This window comes from Pocillopora damicornis, chromosome 4, assembly GCF_964200805.1.
Source record: "Pocillopora damicornis chromosome 4, jaPocDami1.2, whole genome shotgun sequence".
Lineage (NCBI taxonomy): Eukaryota > Metazoa > Cnidaria > Anthozoa > Scleractinia > Pocilloporidae > Pocillopora > Pocillopora damicornis.
Window position 1 is genome coordinate 6,145,481 of NC_142673.1, and position 16,568 is coordinate 6,162,048.

General features: G+C 38.4%; 2 protein-coding genes and 1 pseudogene across 2 annotated transcripts; 1 reads left to right on the plus strand and 2 right to left on the minus strand.

The window, feature by feature from the left end:
- Positions 1-123: 123 nt before the first annotated feature.
- On the minus strand, positions 124-6,342 carry LOC149046601 (uncharacterized). Its single transcript, XM_089203385.1, has 3 exons — positions 2,210-6,342; positions 1,884-1,999; positions 124-1,199 (listed from the first exon to the last, which is right to left on the minus strand). Exons 1-3 carry the CDS (start codon positions 6,257-6,259, stop codon positions 1,043-1,045), a joined length of 4,323 nt encoding a protein of 1,440 aa, XP_089059511.1. The 5' UTR covers positions 6,260-6,342; the 3' UTR covers positions 124-1,042.
- Positions 6,343-6,562: 220 nt separating this feature from the next.
- On the minus strand, positions 6,563-7,551 carry LOC149046602 (uncharacterized). The gene is made up of 2 exons (XM_089203386.1): positions 7,363-7,551; positions 6,563-7,154 (listed from the first exon to the last, which is right to left on the minus strand). The coding sequence occupies exons 1-2, from the start codon at positions 7,545-7,547 to the stop codon at positions 6,956-6,958; spliced, it is 384 nt and encodes a 127-aa protein (XP_089059512.1). The 5' UTR covers positions 7,548-7,551; the 3' UTR covers positions 6,563-6,955.
- A 1,331-nt stretch (positions 7,552-8,882) lies between these two features.
- On the plus strand, positions 8,883-10,539 carry LOC149046603 (vacuolar ATPase assembly protein VMA22-like; annotated as a pseudogene).
- Positions 10,540-16,568: the final 6,029 nt, after the last annotated feature.

The following is a 16,568-nucleotide window of genomic DNA, read 5'->3' on the forward strand; positions in this document are numbered from 1 at the left end:
AAATTAAGTACTATACTCGTAAAGGTTCATCTTTAAATTTCCAATATGGTGGAAGATGATCGTTTCGACGCGTTTCGTTTCAAATATTACAGCTCTTTCCTGATAAATGAGTGGTAAATGCAACAGTATCAACTTTGTCGTCCGTTCCCACGAACAAAGATAATTTTTTTTCCTGTGACACCTATGGAAAACCTTATGATGTAGAAATACAAGAAACCGAATGTTTATCGGTAAATTAATAGTGCCCAGGTCACATTCAACTTCAACAAGGGTCAACCAATTTATTACTTGGTAAAACTTCTTATGGAATCAAAGAATCATGGTTAAATTTTCTATCATTATCAGCGCCAGTGAATCTAAGAGAGGGTCAGTGAGGGGATCGGTAAGGAATCATTAGGGAGGAGTCAGTTTACCGTGGCGTCACTGTTTGTCAGAGCCCGAAATTTACAAGATGACAGATTCAAGGAACCTAACCCAGGACTTCTCGATTAAGCTTCAATATCATGAACTTGAGCAGTGCTATCATGGGACAAAGAAGAATCTGAGCCCCCACCCTCCATAGAACCCGGACGTTTATAAATTCCGCTCCAATGCTACAAAACTGAGCTACAGCAGGGACTTCGGGAGAAGCCAAGCACATACTAGGTTCGTGTTTTGCAAGCGCACACTGTTACAATCAGCAATGTCGAAATTGTCATGTTCGTAAACAGAGTGATTAAGGTGTGAAATTTTGCCTTCCAGTCCCCTGCTCGTGTATAAGGGCCTGCAAGATGCGAGAAGAAGATTGCTCCTTTTCTTATTATGTACCGTCCCCTTCCCTAACACAGAACAAAAATAAACATCTTTTTAGAGTACTTTAATATATTTACACTTAATGTCAAGGCACGAATGTTTATTTGAAGGTAAGAAGTATACCCTCTTCAAAAAAAAAAAAAAGGTTATCTCGACTGCATCCGAAATTTTCAATGATAAAAATTAGTCTTATGTCATCACTTGGCTCCGGTTTTCCAATTCGTTGCATTGATACTTCTCCTGCAAAACATTAACCATTGCACAGCAGTATCGAAACTGAATTAGGTGATCCGTGTGTTGAGAAGTTCTGCATAGTATGGTCAACCTTAGCGATAGTACCAGCGCAGTTAAAATGTCGATCTCCCCGTGTTTCAAAGTGATGTTCGTCCAATCTAAAAGTATTGAACCTGCAATTAAAAGTGGGAGACACTTTTATTTCTAAATTACCCGTTGAAAGATGACAGGGAGAAGTTTGAAGAAAATATAAAAATACCATTGAAGACGATACGCTATGAGTGGTGAAAATGTGACCTTTAATATTGCGTAAGTCCCAATCAATGTATCCTGGCTCTCTTTGAAATTTTTTTATTTCCAGGAATAACCTTGTGTAAAATTTTGGGCTTAAAGGGTTTCTATTCACTGGCAAAAAATCTTCGTCTAGTTTTGATTTATCACTAACCTCTTTCAATACTAAGCTTTTTAAACGCGGCGAAAAGTTTTGTTCTGCAACAGTTGTGACGAGGGTTGCAGCTTTACCTTAAGCTATATCATATCATTAAATTTTCAACCCCGAATATTGCATTTCTAATGTTCTGATTGATTTATTCAACTCCGATTATCAGCCCATATTCCTAGTCACTTCACATGGAAATACATTGCACGGAGCTGAAAAAAGCTCCAAATATCCAAACGTTCGGGATTTAATGTAGTTGAATATTGAATAATTATCTCATCAGACGCTTGTTGGATAGAGACTGGTGATACTCCGCTCGGCGCTACGCATTTCGTTGGCTATTTACCAACTCATATCCAAAATGCACTAATGGTATGATTGTTACATATCCTGGTAACAAAAAATATATATTACTGACCATTTAATTTCAGTGTCTCCCTGACTACTGCCTGCCACATTACTCTCGTCTTCCAAAAATGTTATTTTGTACGCATCCATTTGTCTCCTGGTTTTCAGGGTGTTAGAGGTGCTTTCCTGTAAAAGATACGAAATAAATGAATTACTCGCTTGAAAATATGCATGTCAAAATTACAGCACATCAATTAATTCCAAAAAGAGCAGAAAGTGAAAGTTGACAATGGGATTTTAGGTTGTAGTCTTCGTGTACATCGTCTCCTGCTTCAAGATCGCTCTCATCGCTCTTATCGCTCTTGCGTCTCGCGCTTAGGGAGGAAAATATCCCACCTCACATGACGACTCAGAGGACTTCCTTCCGTGCCCATCTTTCAGTAACTCAGTCCCGCTGAACTGCCTTTGCTTCTCCCTTGTAAGACGCTCTGTAGCAGCTAACAATGCTCTGTGTAGGTTTGCGTTCTCGTTCCTGCTATTTTCAAGTTGAGTTGAGAAGTGTTTCAATTCGCCTTGCATCTTATCCGCATCTCGGGTCTTCTTCATAGCACAAGTCCTAAGGTTAGCACATTGTTCATTTTGCTTCTCGATGAAGGATGCAGCAATAACCAACTTTTTTCTCACTTCTGTAAGGGTTGTCTCAATGCGAGTTATCTCTAGGCCTTTCTCTTTGTTCACTTGTGTCAATTCTTCAATCTCTTTCTTCGTCAGACATAATTTGGCCTCCATGGCTCTGAGAAGCGAGCATTTCAAACGCAGGGTTTCGTTTGTGACATCAAGGCTGGCTTCGTTTTCTTTTAAGTATCTTTGCGTCTTTTGAAGATCCTCCTCCTTGTGTCCAAGACACTGTATGAGCTCGGCATTTTGGCATTGAATATCTTCAAGCTGACGTCGCATGGACGACAATTCCTTAGCACTGTCTTTGAAATTACTCCTTAAGTTTTGAATGACTTCTCCTCTTTCATTCAAATCTTCCCTCAATTTGTCTAACACACGCTGTGCATGGGCTTCCTTCTTTTTCATTACCAGGCTCGATACGGACACTTCTCTCGGTATTTGTACCAGGTTCTTCAGCCGTTTTCCCACGCCTGCTATAAACGAACCCCTCTCCTGTGTATATCTTTTTGTTCCTTTTTGAATGACATTCAATCGATAAGCTTTACCCGTTTTAGCCTTAGCCTTCCTCTTGAAAAACTTTTTGTGCGACTTTTTGTGTGCTATTTGTTGAGTTAACTCATTGATCTCATCATGAGCCTCCTGCAGTGACCATTCTTTCTCTTTAAGAGATATAAGAGTCTTTTCTCGTAGATCACTCATCTCTAGTAATCGCTTCTCAAGTGTTTCAATGTTCTCAGTCAATCTTTTGTCGTTATGAGAGTTACACTCAGACACTCCGACAGCCTTTCTCAGAGTTTCTTTTTCCGACTTCTCCCGTTCCAGTACCTCTGTAAGCATATCGATAGTGGCAGTAGCTTCCTGTAACGAACTTTCCTTGTTTTTTAGAGACATAAGAGTGGCGTTTGTCAGCTCATCTTCTGCGCGTAACTGATTCTCAAGAAGTTCAATTCTCTTTTCAAGCTCTTTCTCTCTACAAGAACCAACCTTTTTTGCTTGCATGGCCCTTTTCTTCAGACGCTCTTTTTCTGACCTTTCCTGTTTCACCTCAAGCACCAAGGCATCCACTGAGTGATTTGTGTTTCTTTTCATGTCTTCCATTTTTTGTAATTGAGTCTCAAGTTCTCGTATTCTTCTAGACTGCTGTTCGAGGCGGTCCTTGTCACATCTTTCCTGCGTGATCTCTTCGATTAAATTTTTGATCGTTTCATCTTGCTTCTTTATGATGCGGTAATCTTCCTCCATTTCCTTCTCTTTGCTGTTCACAGACGCCGTTGCCGCCTCAGTTACATTTTTCAACTGATTCTCTAAAAGTTGGACTTTTTCTCTTAGTTGAATCAACTGGTCATCCTTTTCGTAAGCCTTTGATAGTCTTGCAGTCAAAGTGCAGTTCTCTCTCCTCAACCTTGTTATATGATCTTCAAGTGTTCCTGTGATACTCGATTTTTCACATCTTAACTCATACAAGTGGTGATCTCTTCCTGATTCCTTTGATAGTTCCGATGACAATGTAGACTTTTCTTGTTGTAACTTTGCAATGTCATCTTTAAGATCACTAATAGTCTTTGATGTTTCGCATTGTAGCTTATGCAACTGCATCGTCTTTGTCACATTTTCCTTCTTAAGAATCTCTATTTCTCTTTTCATGCTCTGCGTAACATTTTGAAAACTACATCTTTCTTCTTTAAACGCGTCCACTTGGCTCTCCAACAGAGTGACGTTCTGTTGTTTCAATTCCAGGGATCCGTTTAGTAATTCTACTTCTTCGCGTAGATGTCTGCATCCATGGCGACTAAGCTGCGCATTCTCCCTTTTCATTTCCTGCATCGTTATCTTCAGCTCATCAACCTCAAACGTCAGATCTTCATTGCTTTCTTGACTGTTTCTTAAGCTTCCCTCCAAGAAATCAACATTACCCCATAACTGTTTTCTTTCTGCTTCAAATACGTCCACTTGGCTCTCTAATAAAACTGTTCGCTTTTCATTCAACTCCAGAGATCCATTTAGTAACTCTACTTCCTCACGTAGGTGTCCACATCCCCAGCGACTGTGCTCTACCCTGTACTCTCTCTTCATCTCCTGTATCATTATCGTCAGCTCATGAACCTCAAATGTTAGAGTTTCATTGCTTTCTTGACCGTCTTTCAAGCTTTCCTCCAAGTAATCAATATCATCCCATAACTCTTCTCTTTCCACCATAACCTTTTTCAAGAGTTCATTTGCATCTTCCCATTTTTGCTCCTTTCTCTGGAAATCACTTTTTAAATTTGCCAGCTCTCTTTCTTTGTACTCTTCCTTAGACTGCAGTTGCTTAACCTCAACTTTGCTCCCATCCAGGTCAGCCTGTAAAGTTTCTATCCTCTTTCGGTACGTTTCAAGTTCCTCGTTTATGACGCAAATCTGCATCTCGAGCTCGGTATTTTCCCTTTTAAGTTTTCCAAATTCTTTTTCCACATTTTGTTTGTGGAGCTTTGGTTCTTCCTCTGAGATCTTTTCTTCCGATCGCGATGTATACTCTTTTTTACTGACAGGGATAATTGTTTCCAAAGCCTTAGAGAACTCTTGTTGGATTAAATATTCAGTTATGTTGACGACTGCTGCTACCGATTGCTCATATCTCAGTAAGGCGTCGCATTCATGGACATCTTTCTCGTTGTCCTCATTCTCAGCACTCTGTAAAACTTGAGACCTGCTTTCTTCTGTGTGCATGTCTCCTTCAACTTCATCAGGGAAACAGTCAAAGTTATCCTGTCGAGGCACCTCCTCCTTGCTATATTTTCGGTTACTTTTTTGGCTGTCTGCTGTTTCGTCGACCATAGAGTCTGTATGTCCCAATATTAGCCTATCAACCTTAGCCAACGTCTCTCCTAATTTCTCAACCTCCGCTCCATTCATAATTAATCCAGAAGAGTGAGGTGCTTGAGCTTGCTTAGACTCGGCCATTCCATTTGCTCTCGGGGTTTCATCATTTTTCTCTTTCGCCATTGTATTCGTAGCCTCCATGGCCTCATTTATACACTTAGCAACTACTGCAGTTTCTTCCGAAACCTTTGAACTCTTAGCTGAGAGTTTCTCAAGTTTGCGAGCAACTTTTCGCTTCTGTTTTTCGATCTTCTTACGCTCTCTTTGTTCTAACTTAATCGCCTTCTTCTCCAGTCTCTTCAAATGCTTTACTTCTTTCCGCTTCTTTTCCAGCTCTTTTACACTTTTGTACTCTATGATCTGATGAGACTCACGTAACTCTTCGTTACCAACGTCTTCGTTTATAACGGTTTCGTTTCCTATGGTGACATTTTTGCTTTTCTCACTCTCTGGAGTTTCACTGGAATTCTTATCCGGTTGATCATACCCTTCTGTTGAGTCATTTTCATCAGCCTTCCCTCCTTGATATTTACGTCGTTCGGCTCTTATCTTCTCCAATCTATTTGCGACTCTCTTCTTTTTCTTGTCCATTTTTTCTCTCCATTTTTTATCCTCGAGCTCTCGTCTTTGGCCGATCTCATCAAGTCGTTTCAAGTCTTCTTTTATTTCATCCCGTCTCCGTCGCATCTCCTCAATCTCATTTGTGATGCAATCTTCCCTTGCCTGGCTCTGTTTAACCTTCTCCATTGTCTTGTTCATAGATTCGACAGCCTGTCTGTTTTCCTCCGCAAACTGTGCCTTGAGCCGTCTGGATTTTTCGTTCAGCTCAGCCATTTTCCGTTCGTATCCGCTGGACTCAGTGAAAGAGCTACAGTCCAACTCTTCTTCGCTCAAAACATTTTCTTCCATCTTGTTCTTTGTACCAAACTCTGTTTCCAGTCTGATATTTTGTGCTGAGCTTTTTTCGCGTGATTCTTTCTCATCCTTGCAAACCTGATTATTAAAGCACAAAATGCGTTGTTGTTGTTGCAGTTGTTATATTTCTGGATATCCCTCATAAACCTAACATTCCTAATTCGCGACGATGTGAAACAATGGCTTATCACGATATTAAGTTCCAGACCCTCGAAAAGACACAGTTGTCACTGTGAAATACTTCACCTCTGGCATTTGCTGTAATAAAATTTTCATCCCAGATTTACCTGTTTCGACTGTGTCTCTGTTGGTGTAAGCTGTCGTGGTACACGTCTCCTGACAATTGGCGTCATTTTCTGAGAGCGCCTATAACTACTTTGTTTAGCTGTGGTGACTTCTGGTGTGACCTCTTCCACCCTGGCTGCAGATGATTTTTCTCTTGCTGAGCTTTCTTCTCGTGATTCTTTCCCATCCTTGCAAACCTGATTATTTAAGCACAAAATGCGTTGTTTTAGTTGCAGCTGTTATATTTGGGAATATCCTTCATAAACCTAACATTCCTAATTCGCGAAGATGTGAAACGAAGGCCAGTCACGATATTTTAAAAGTTCCAGACCCTTCGAAAGAGATAGTTGTCACTGTGAATACTTCACCTCTTGTATTTGCTGAAATGACATTTCCCTCCCAGATTTACCTGTTCCGACTGTGTCTCTGTTGGTGTAAGCTGTCGTGGTACTCGTCGCCTGACAATTGGCGTCGTTTTCTGAGCGCGCCTATAACTGCTCTGTTTAGCTGTGGTGACACTTGGCGTGACCTCTTCCGCCCTTGCTGCAGATGATTCCTCTCTTGCTGAGCTTTCTTCTCGTGATTCTTTCTCATCCTTGCAAACCTGATTATTTCAGCAAAAAATGCGTTGTTTTAGTTGCAGTTGTTATATTTGTGGGTATCTCTCATAAACCTAACATTCCTAATTCGTGAAGATGTGAAACAAAGGCTAATCACGATATTAAGTTCCAGACCCTTCCAAAGAGACAGTTGTCACTGTTAATACTTTACCTCTTGTATTTGATGAAATGACATTTTCCTTCCAGATTTACCTGTTTCGACTGTGTCTCTGTTGGTGTAAGCTGTCGGGGTACACGTCGCCTGACAATTGGCGTCGTTTTCTGAGCGCGCCTATAGCTACTCTGTTTAGCTGTGGTGACACTTGGCGTGACCTCTTCCGCCCTTGCTGCAGATGATTTCTCTCTTGCTGACCTTTCTTCTCGTGATTCTTTCTCATCCTTGCAAACCTGATTATTTAAGCAAAAAATGCGTTGTTTTAGTTGCAGTTGTTATATTTGTGGATATCTCTCATAAACCTAACATTCCTAATTCGTGAAGATGTGAAACAAAGGCTTGTCACGATATTAAGTTCCAGACCCTCCAAAAGAGACAGTTGTCACTGTGAAATACTTCACCTCTTGTATTTACTGAAAGGACATTTTCCTCTCAGATTTACCTGTTTCGACTGTGTCTCTGTTGGTGTAAGCTGTCGTGGAACACGTCGCCTGACAATTGGCGCGGTTTTCGGAGCGCGCCTGTAACTGCTTTGTTTAGCTGTGGTTGAAGGAATGGCACTTTCCGTTTTTTTCTCTTGTTTACCTTGAGTTTCTCGCAGTTTCATACCTGTGATCAAATTGAGATTACCAATTAGCTCCCCCTAAGAAAAATTAGGTGCCAGCTTTTCATTTCTTTAACAAATTTTATGAAGCTGTTACTGCAGAAATTTGCCTCCAGTTTGTGCAAACAGGTATCGACTAAGTGGCTTGAAATAAACAAGATGGCTGATGAAATTAGCAACCGAAAAAGGCTTGTTTAATTCTGGATCAAAGTCTTAGAAACTTGAGGAAAATCTTTAATCAGGTGAGGTTAAAATATGTTAATAAATAAATAGATAAATAAATGAAATGGAAAACTGAAGAAAGAGTTAATAAACAAATAAATAAATAGAAATGTGATGAAAAACGAGAAACAATTTATGGTAGTAACCTTTTTCTACATTAAATAGGAATTTAAAGCTAAAAACAAGTCTTACTCATCGACTTTTTTAAATCGAGGAACATTCAATTAGTGTCTTTTCAACCCTGTACAACGTGGTTTCCGCCAATTTATCTCAGTTGCTGCTTTTTCTTACCTACGGCGTATGTTATGATACAGACAACATGGTGATTCCAGCCGTTCGCCTGAAACCGTTTTATAAAGTGTCTTCAATTTTCGATATATTACTTCAGTGAAAAAACTGATGCTGGCTAACTGCTGAGAAATAAACATACCTGAATCTCTTCCTAGAGGTTTTCCTCCTTGAATAGTTTTGAAATTCATGGGTAGATTATCTTTAGAACCAACTTTGGTCTTCCTCCCATTCACCACAATCGGAATCCGTGATGACCGCTTGCTTTGAACTTTGCTCCCTAAATCTTTTTGCAGACGCGCTGTTGTATCTGCTTTGTCCTTTGACGAGGAACTTCTGACATTGTCGCTGCATAAGCGATTCATTCTGACTGGTATTCTTGATTTCAGTTGCGGAGAAGGAAGATGTTTTTGGTCGTCTTTTTTTTCGGGGCGAAGCCACGAAGCCATCGCGTCTCACCCGCGGTTTTCTTTTGTTTTGTTTTTGCGGTTTAGTTTTTATAGTATTTGATTTTTTTGGTTTGTGTTAAGTTTCTTTTTTCTGAAATAAGACTGTGAACAATCCAAATTTCCAACGCTCTGAACCTCGATACTGACCGCACCGATAGCTGAAGCAAATGATTTTGTTTTGAGCGAAAATCCATGGAAACCATCTCTTACGAGTTTTTCGTCACATAGATCAAGGAAACCTTCGATAGCTCACGCACTGGAATCTGATATTCAGTCTTAAAAATATCACAATTTTGTGTCCAAACTTCATGACTGTGAAATCTTTGAAATTGTTTGTCTTCGAATGGTAGCCACCACGCAAATATAGAGCAAAAGTAAGATATTTTCAAGCAAAGAGGAACTCAGCCGTTTACCACAACATCGACCGGCGTTGAAAGACGGCAAAGAACAGCGCCAGCGATAATTGTTAATCTTTGTAATAACTAGAGAAAGCGCCATCCCTTCTTGGATCAAAAAAGTTTCATTTATGTTCGAAAAATAATCTCATCGTACCTTTGCAGAATTCTTATAGTTTTCTTTCTCAGCTACATATAGATCAATTGAAGTGAGTGGGAAAGTGCTCCCCCATTCATTCATCCAACAAAAATGGGTTTGACGCTTCCAATGAGTAAACATGGGCTTCTTTCTTCCTGATCAGATCAAATTTAAAGCAAATAGACTCCACGCTAGGAATGGCAGTGTACTATACGGGACTAATGTACATCTGTGAGCTGAGTCCATCGATGTGAACACGCCGCTTAGTAGCACGCTTTTTTCGCGAAAGAATCCACTATTTCCCTTTGATCATCAGAAAAAGGCGTAAAGTTGCATCAAAAGTCCATATAACTTTGCGAGGAGGCCTGTATCCAAAAGGATATTGTAAAATTTCAAACTGATCGACCTTCGTAGATTTCTATCTTCCATCTCTGCCGGCCTTAGTTTGTCTCAGTCTAAATTGTCTTGACGGCGGCTGTTAACGGGTAGTGAAATGATCAGTAAAATCATTAACACTAACTTTCGGACTGACATAGTTCAACAGTTCAGAGTCTGTCACATCACGATTGCGAAAGTCGTCAAAAAGGCATTCGATCAATGAGGAGAGATTTTCCTTTACGTTTACTAACAAACCGCAATGCACTGGAATGCAACCTAAAGTTGACGAAATGTTGACTAAGCGTACAAGACATTCCCTCGTACTCAATCTCCCACGTTTCTTTTTTCAAAATGGAGGACGTGTGTGAGGAACTAGATCACCTCATTGTTGAATTTTTGGAGTCTTTCGAATGTCTTCAGGGGAAAAGGGAATACCTGAATGCTTCAATAAGAGATGGACATCTAAACCTATCAAAGGCTCGTCATTCGATGGGAAACAAATCCGTGGGTGCTTTGCAATAACAGTCATAAGATGGACTGCGCGCTGCATCATGTAGGCGTTTATTTGGAGACATTTCTACAGAGCAGTTCAAAAACGCTGTTGTAACGTTCGAAATGGAGAAAACACTTCCAAGAAGAGAAAAGGGTGCTTCGAAAGCTGATTATTCTGAAAAGAAGAGGAGGAAAACATAGTCAGAAGAAGGAAACCTCAAAATTCAGGTGCTTCGAGCAATCTATGAAGCAACGTCGCGTATGGAGGATTTGCGACGCAAGTTTTCCTCTTTAGAGATATATAAGTTACATATCTCTAAAGAGGAAAACTTGCTTGTAGAAGATGCAAATATTAATGGTTGTGTTGAAGATCCCCTTAAATGGTTTGAAATCTTGGTTCCTTGACTTGTTTAAAAACTGGTCAAAAGAATTTTCAGAGCGCCATTGAACTAAGCTTTCACGTTGTTTCATTTGTTTCATTTCAAGGCTTGAAATGAAGGTGAAAGAGATTATAAAGAAGTTGAAGGGTTTTAAAATTAGAAAGAGAGAATTGTTAGAAGAGAGGAAGAAATTGCAAGAAATCTAAGACTGATTGTTATCCCACGAAAAAGATGGGTTCGATATCTTGGCCGATATCCCTTGCGGAATGGATTTGGAATTCCTCGGAATTCCTTGGAGAAATTCCCAGAAATTCTAAGTTTATAGCCAACAGGACGTAAAGTTCCTAGGAATTCCAACTCAAAGCATCAATGACTTTCCCTGAAAAGCTGTAAATGTAAAAAATTTGCTAGTAATTTCTAGGAATTTTCAGGAATTTCTAGGAATGTTTTGGAATTACTGGGAGTTTTAAGTCAAATTCTTGAGGCTATTAATATAAAATAAATACTAAAAATTCAAAAATCCCTGTTAAAATTCTAGAATTCAATGAAATTTATTTACAAGCTTAATTAAGGTTTACATATAAAATGTTTTTAAAAGAAATAACAAAAATCAATTACTTTTGTAGCATTGCTTATGTTTATCTTAATGGGTTGACAGTTATGCCCCTGTCCATATGTGTTAATAGAAAAAGCTAAGCTATTGTAAAGTATCTTCTTCCCTAAACAGTGTGTTTCCCTCACATTTAAAGGAAATGGCAATTGTGGTCTCACTGTTCACAATCCTGGTGCCCATCTAGCAGACTATGTTGAAGGATGGGGTCCCCTGTGGGCATGGTCCACCTTTGGGTTTGAGGACATGAATGGAACCATCATGGACTTGACACATGGCACAGGAAATGTCTGTTGACAGGTACTTTTAACAGACAGTTAATTTACACCTAACACCTTTACACCACCCCACCTCATGGTCACCTCATTAATTTGGTCACCTTGTTATTATGGTCAATTTTGTTTTCCAAACAAAACAAATACAGTACTTGAAAAACAATATTTAACAATATTGAAAACAATATTTAACTTAAAGTAACATGATGTATGTATGGCCAAGTTTGTTGTTGTTTTAATTGTAGAATTCAGTTATGTTCAATGAAGTACCCTTGGTTACTATTGTATGCATATGTTAAACTTGTTGCATTCCAGGTATTTGTTAAATAATTTACAGTTGTTTAGACATGTGAAAGTATTTGTCAGGACCAGTCAAGATATTGCTCCTACCCTGTTAATACAGCTAAATTTTCATGAGCCCTTGCTGACTGTGATATTAGGGTTCCACCATCATAAATTTAAATCAAGTAAATTTAAAACTTACTTCTCCCACTCCATTTGGAGAAATGAATTATTGATGGGCAATTTTGAATTTGTTACTAGGTTATATGGATGCTTCATGCTCAGAGTCGCTTAAGATGAGAGGTAGATATGTTAGAAAATGGTCGTGTTAAGGACTTTAGAGAGAGTACGTGATATTTTGCTCTTAAGTCTACTTGTCTGATCTTTTATGATAGTTTTAGTAATATTGATAGCAATTGTTATCATCATCATCATCATCAGTAGCTTCTTTACACTACTGACAACTTCTTTTTTGCTTGAAAAACACACTGTTATTAAAGATATTAATCTACTTTTTCCATTCATGTTTTAGAGTTAATTAAAAATCTAAAGAAGGCAGAGAATTGCTTCATTGCTGGAGGGGCTAAGAAACTGTAGGGCTACCACAAGAGTTAATGGAGAAGACTGATATGGAAGTTATTGGAGGCAACAAAGTTTAAGTGCAACAAATTCTCAAGAATGGATAAGTGTTTTTCTGGAAGGAGTACACCAGAATGGTAGAGCAGAATGGCTATGTTCTCTTGTTTGCCTGTGGCAAGGTTGGAGGGGTTGAGTGTTTTGTGTGGGATAGGCAGTCTGGGATCACATTGGCAGTCTTTAGAGAAGTACAGCCAGATCTCCGGAATCTGTTCTTCTTTAGTGAGGCTGGTCATCACATATTAAATGAAATAAGAATGGTACAAATAAATTTTAGCATTAGAAATTGTAATGAAAGCAGTTGAATTCACCATCAGAACTGACTTTTTTAAACTAAGGTTCTCATTTTAAATTACAAACTGAATTTTATACCATACCTAAAAAATATAAAACAATTTTGTTGATAGCTGACTCAGAGAAGAACAATAGGTAACCTTAGAGCTGTGATTATTGAAGTGTGACTTGCAAGTTTCATTTGTATATGATGAAGGACTTGTGTTTTGCACCAAAAATGAAAAGAAATAATATTTTTGAGGAGGTCCAGTGACCTGGACATTTAAGAAACTAAAAGAGCAAAAAAAAAAGAAAAAACAGCAACAATAATCATGAAAAAAGAAAGATTAAATAGGTGTTGAATTTGTTTGTCCAAGGCATGAAGTTTCTACTAAAAATAATCTGAACAAAAGGTCTCTGACAGTGTTTGAGGCAACTGCATGAGCTTGACTGTTCCAAGGTTCTGTACATTGGCAACTTGCATTTAACATAATTTACTGCTGCTTTGTGAGAAAATCCATATTAATGTAAAGATTTACTAAAACTTAGTTTGAATAATAAATTTTGTGATCTTTAAGTTATAAACATATACATGTATCTATATCTCTTGGTAAATTTTTTATAGCATACCTTTTACTGAGCCAAAGTTTTAAGCCTCTAAAATTAGTCCTTTTCTTAAAACCTTCACATTCAAGGTATTGAGAATTTCTTGGAATTTATGTGAACTTAGGGCATTTAAACTGTCTCAAATTTTAAATTCCCAGAATTTCCCAAGAATTCCACCTTTCTCAAATTGTGGGTAGTTTGTATAGCTGAGAATTCCTAGGAATTCCAAAGAATTCCAAGTCCTCATTAAACTGGAGTCTTCCTTTCCCAAAAGCTCCTAGTAATTCCAAGCTTTTCAAATCAGAGCCTATTTGCATAGTTGGGAATTTTTGAGAATTCCTAGGAATTCCCAGAAAACTGGGAATTCAGTTCTCAAGGGATATTAGCTCTTTTCTTTGAGTCAAATGTAGGATATTTTCTGTACTGAAATATTGATGAGTAAGAGATCAGTTACCAACACAGTGAGGAGTCTTCAATTGTTTTATGCAAAAATATTGCAGTTACTTCAGTCTAATACCCCATTCACACCAGCAAAACATGTTTTGTTAAACTGGTTTTCATTGAATGAAAATTATAAACAGAGAACTGAAAAACTTGATTTTCCATTGGATTCAAGTACTTGCTAACTTGCATTTCCAATGTGCTACATTCAAGTCAAAAATATTCGGCTAAATAGTTTCTATGAAGAAAAAAAAATTAAACTGTGTTTAACAAAACAACTTTTAAACATGTTTAAGCTTTGGTGTGAATGGGGCATAAGACAGGAATGAATTTATTTGATTTTGAGGTTGATTCAATAGGAACCATGTTCAGAAAATATGGGATCATTAACTGGACTAGGAGAACAAATTAACCTTTCTAAATAAATGAATAAAAGGGGTGAATTTCGAAAAAAAGAACTGTGGTGCTGCATCACAGGGGGTATTACAAAATGATTTTGTTCTATCAACTGAGTTGATCATGTAAAATAGCTGTTGTTAAGAGTTCCTAAAGCTGACGTTTCAAGTGTTAGCCCTTTGTCAGAACAAATATCAGGTTTTAACTTCATCAACTGAATCAAGATAATTTACTTCCATGCTGAAGATCTTTGATATTTAGTGGAATTTACACAAAGATCATAGAAGCACTGGTAATTATAATAATGCAGTTCTTCACTAATAATTGTTTGTTTGCAGACTTCAAATGGGGTAGTGAATTTGGGAAAAATTTACCTCCTTCAATGTTTTAATAAAATGATGGTTAACTTGCTAACCTCTTAGGAGTGACTGAAATTTTATTCTTTCGTGACATTATCACCTGGTAATCAAACATAAAGTTCTTGAAAATCAAGGAAATGATCTTGTACTTGGCTATTTATTAAGTTCTGGTCAGTACCATAGGAAATGAATGAAAGCCACTATATGCTGTTAAAATTTTACATGTCTCTAAAAAGATCTATCTTGATTCCTTAATGTTGATGAAGGCTATAGTACATGTTTGAAAACCATAGATGTTTCAACCTATACCTAGTGAATTATTCTGTTTCGTGAGCTCTTTAATTATGAAGAATAAGAGCTGAATTAATTGTTGAAAGTTCTCAAATTCATTACCATCACCAACGTTAATGTCTTGTTAGATGAAAAAAATGTTTTAGAAATTCGTCATTATAACGCCACCATCCGTTGCCTGTCCGTTTCTGTTTCAGTAAAAGGGGGAGGGGGGTGTGGAGGTTAAGGTGAGAATGAATTATAGGTAGGAGTGTGACGCGACGGCCCTCTCAACTCTTCGCTTTGTTTAAGGAAAAAAAAATCCATTCATCGAGCTTGCCCTTTTGAGACAAAATTACGTAAGTTACGTATCAAAAAGCAATACTTATAAACTCTTCTTTAACACTGACGCAGTAAAAGCTTCGAGCCATATGACTAAGCAATTTTCTCTGCAGCCACCTTTCCCGAGAAATAACCTTCGTCTTCCCTCCTTTTTTCATTAAAGGTTTTTCCGTATTTTTTTGAAGATGACTTTCATTTTGACTATTTGCTAATGTTGTCCTGGTATGGAGTGATGTTAAGATTTCATCTTACTATCCAGGATCTTCCCCTGTGCTCGCGATTGCAAATCCGTTGTTGGCCGAGCAAATAGTTCAGCTCAATAATCACCCGATGAGAGTGGACATTTCATACCGCTAATAAACAGTCCGTCGTTCAGGAAGAAAGGTCTAGGTTCAGCTGTAACCAGTCCATTGAGTTCTGTTCTTTGGTAACATACGTTAATCTCACAGCGTCCTTTCCATCCAGGGTGGGTGCTGGCTAATTTTCAGAAAAAAAAACTGACGAATACACTTCTTACACTTTGAAAGTAGCTATCCGTAACTTTAAAACTGATTATAAGGGTTTTTTTTCCTTTGACTATTTGAACTTTTTTGTTTTGTTCTGTTTTTCTTTTCGGCTGGGGGTGTTGGACGATCTGTTGGAGACTACTGGTCTCCCTTCCGTTCCCCCTTGAAAACTGTGCGATCCCACCAAATCCTCCCCCCACCCCTCCCTCCACCACATGAGGCGAAGAATGCTGACATGGCAGAGGCACACTAACATGGCAGAGGCACACTAACATGGCAGAGGCCTTGTTTTAGTATATTATGGGTTTACAAGGAAATCTATCCCTTACAAAGAAACGAAGAATTACACTCGTAAAGTTTCATCTTTAAATTTCCAAGATAATGGAAGATGATCGTTTCAACGCGTTTCGTTTCAAATATTACAGCTCTTTCCATTTTGGTAAATGCAACATTATCAACTTTGTCATCCGTTCCCACGAACAAAAAGAAACTTTTTTTCCTGTGACACCCATGGAAAACCATATGACATAAAAATACAAGAAACCGGATGTTTATCGGTAAATATTAATTAGCAGTGCCCAGGTCACACTCAACTTCAACAAGGGTCAACCAACTTATTACTTGGTAAAACTTCTAATAAAATCAAAGTATCATGGTTAAGTTTTCTATCATTATCAGCGCCAATGAACAAATGCGTCACTGTTTGTCATAGCCCCGAAATTGACAAGATGGCAGATGGAAGGAACTTGACCCAGGACTTCTCGATTTAGCTTCAACATCATGAACTCGGACAGTGCTGTTCGTTTTGTAAGATCATGGGACAAAGAAGAATCTGAGCCCCGACCCTCCATAGAACCGGACGTTTTTAAATTCTGCTCCAATGCTACAAAACTGAGCTACA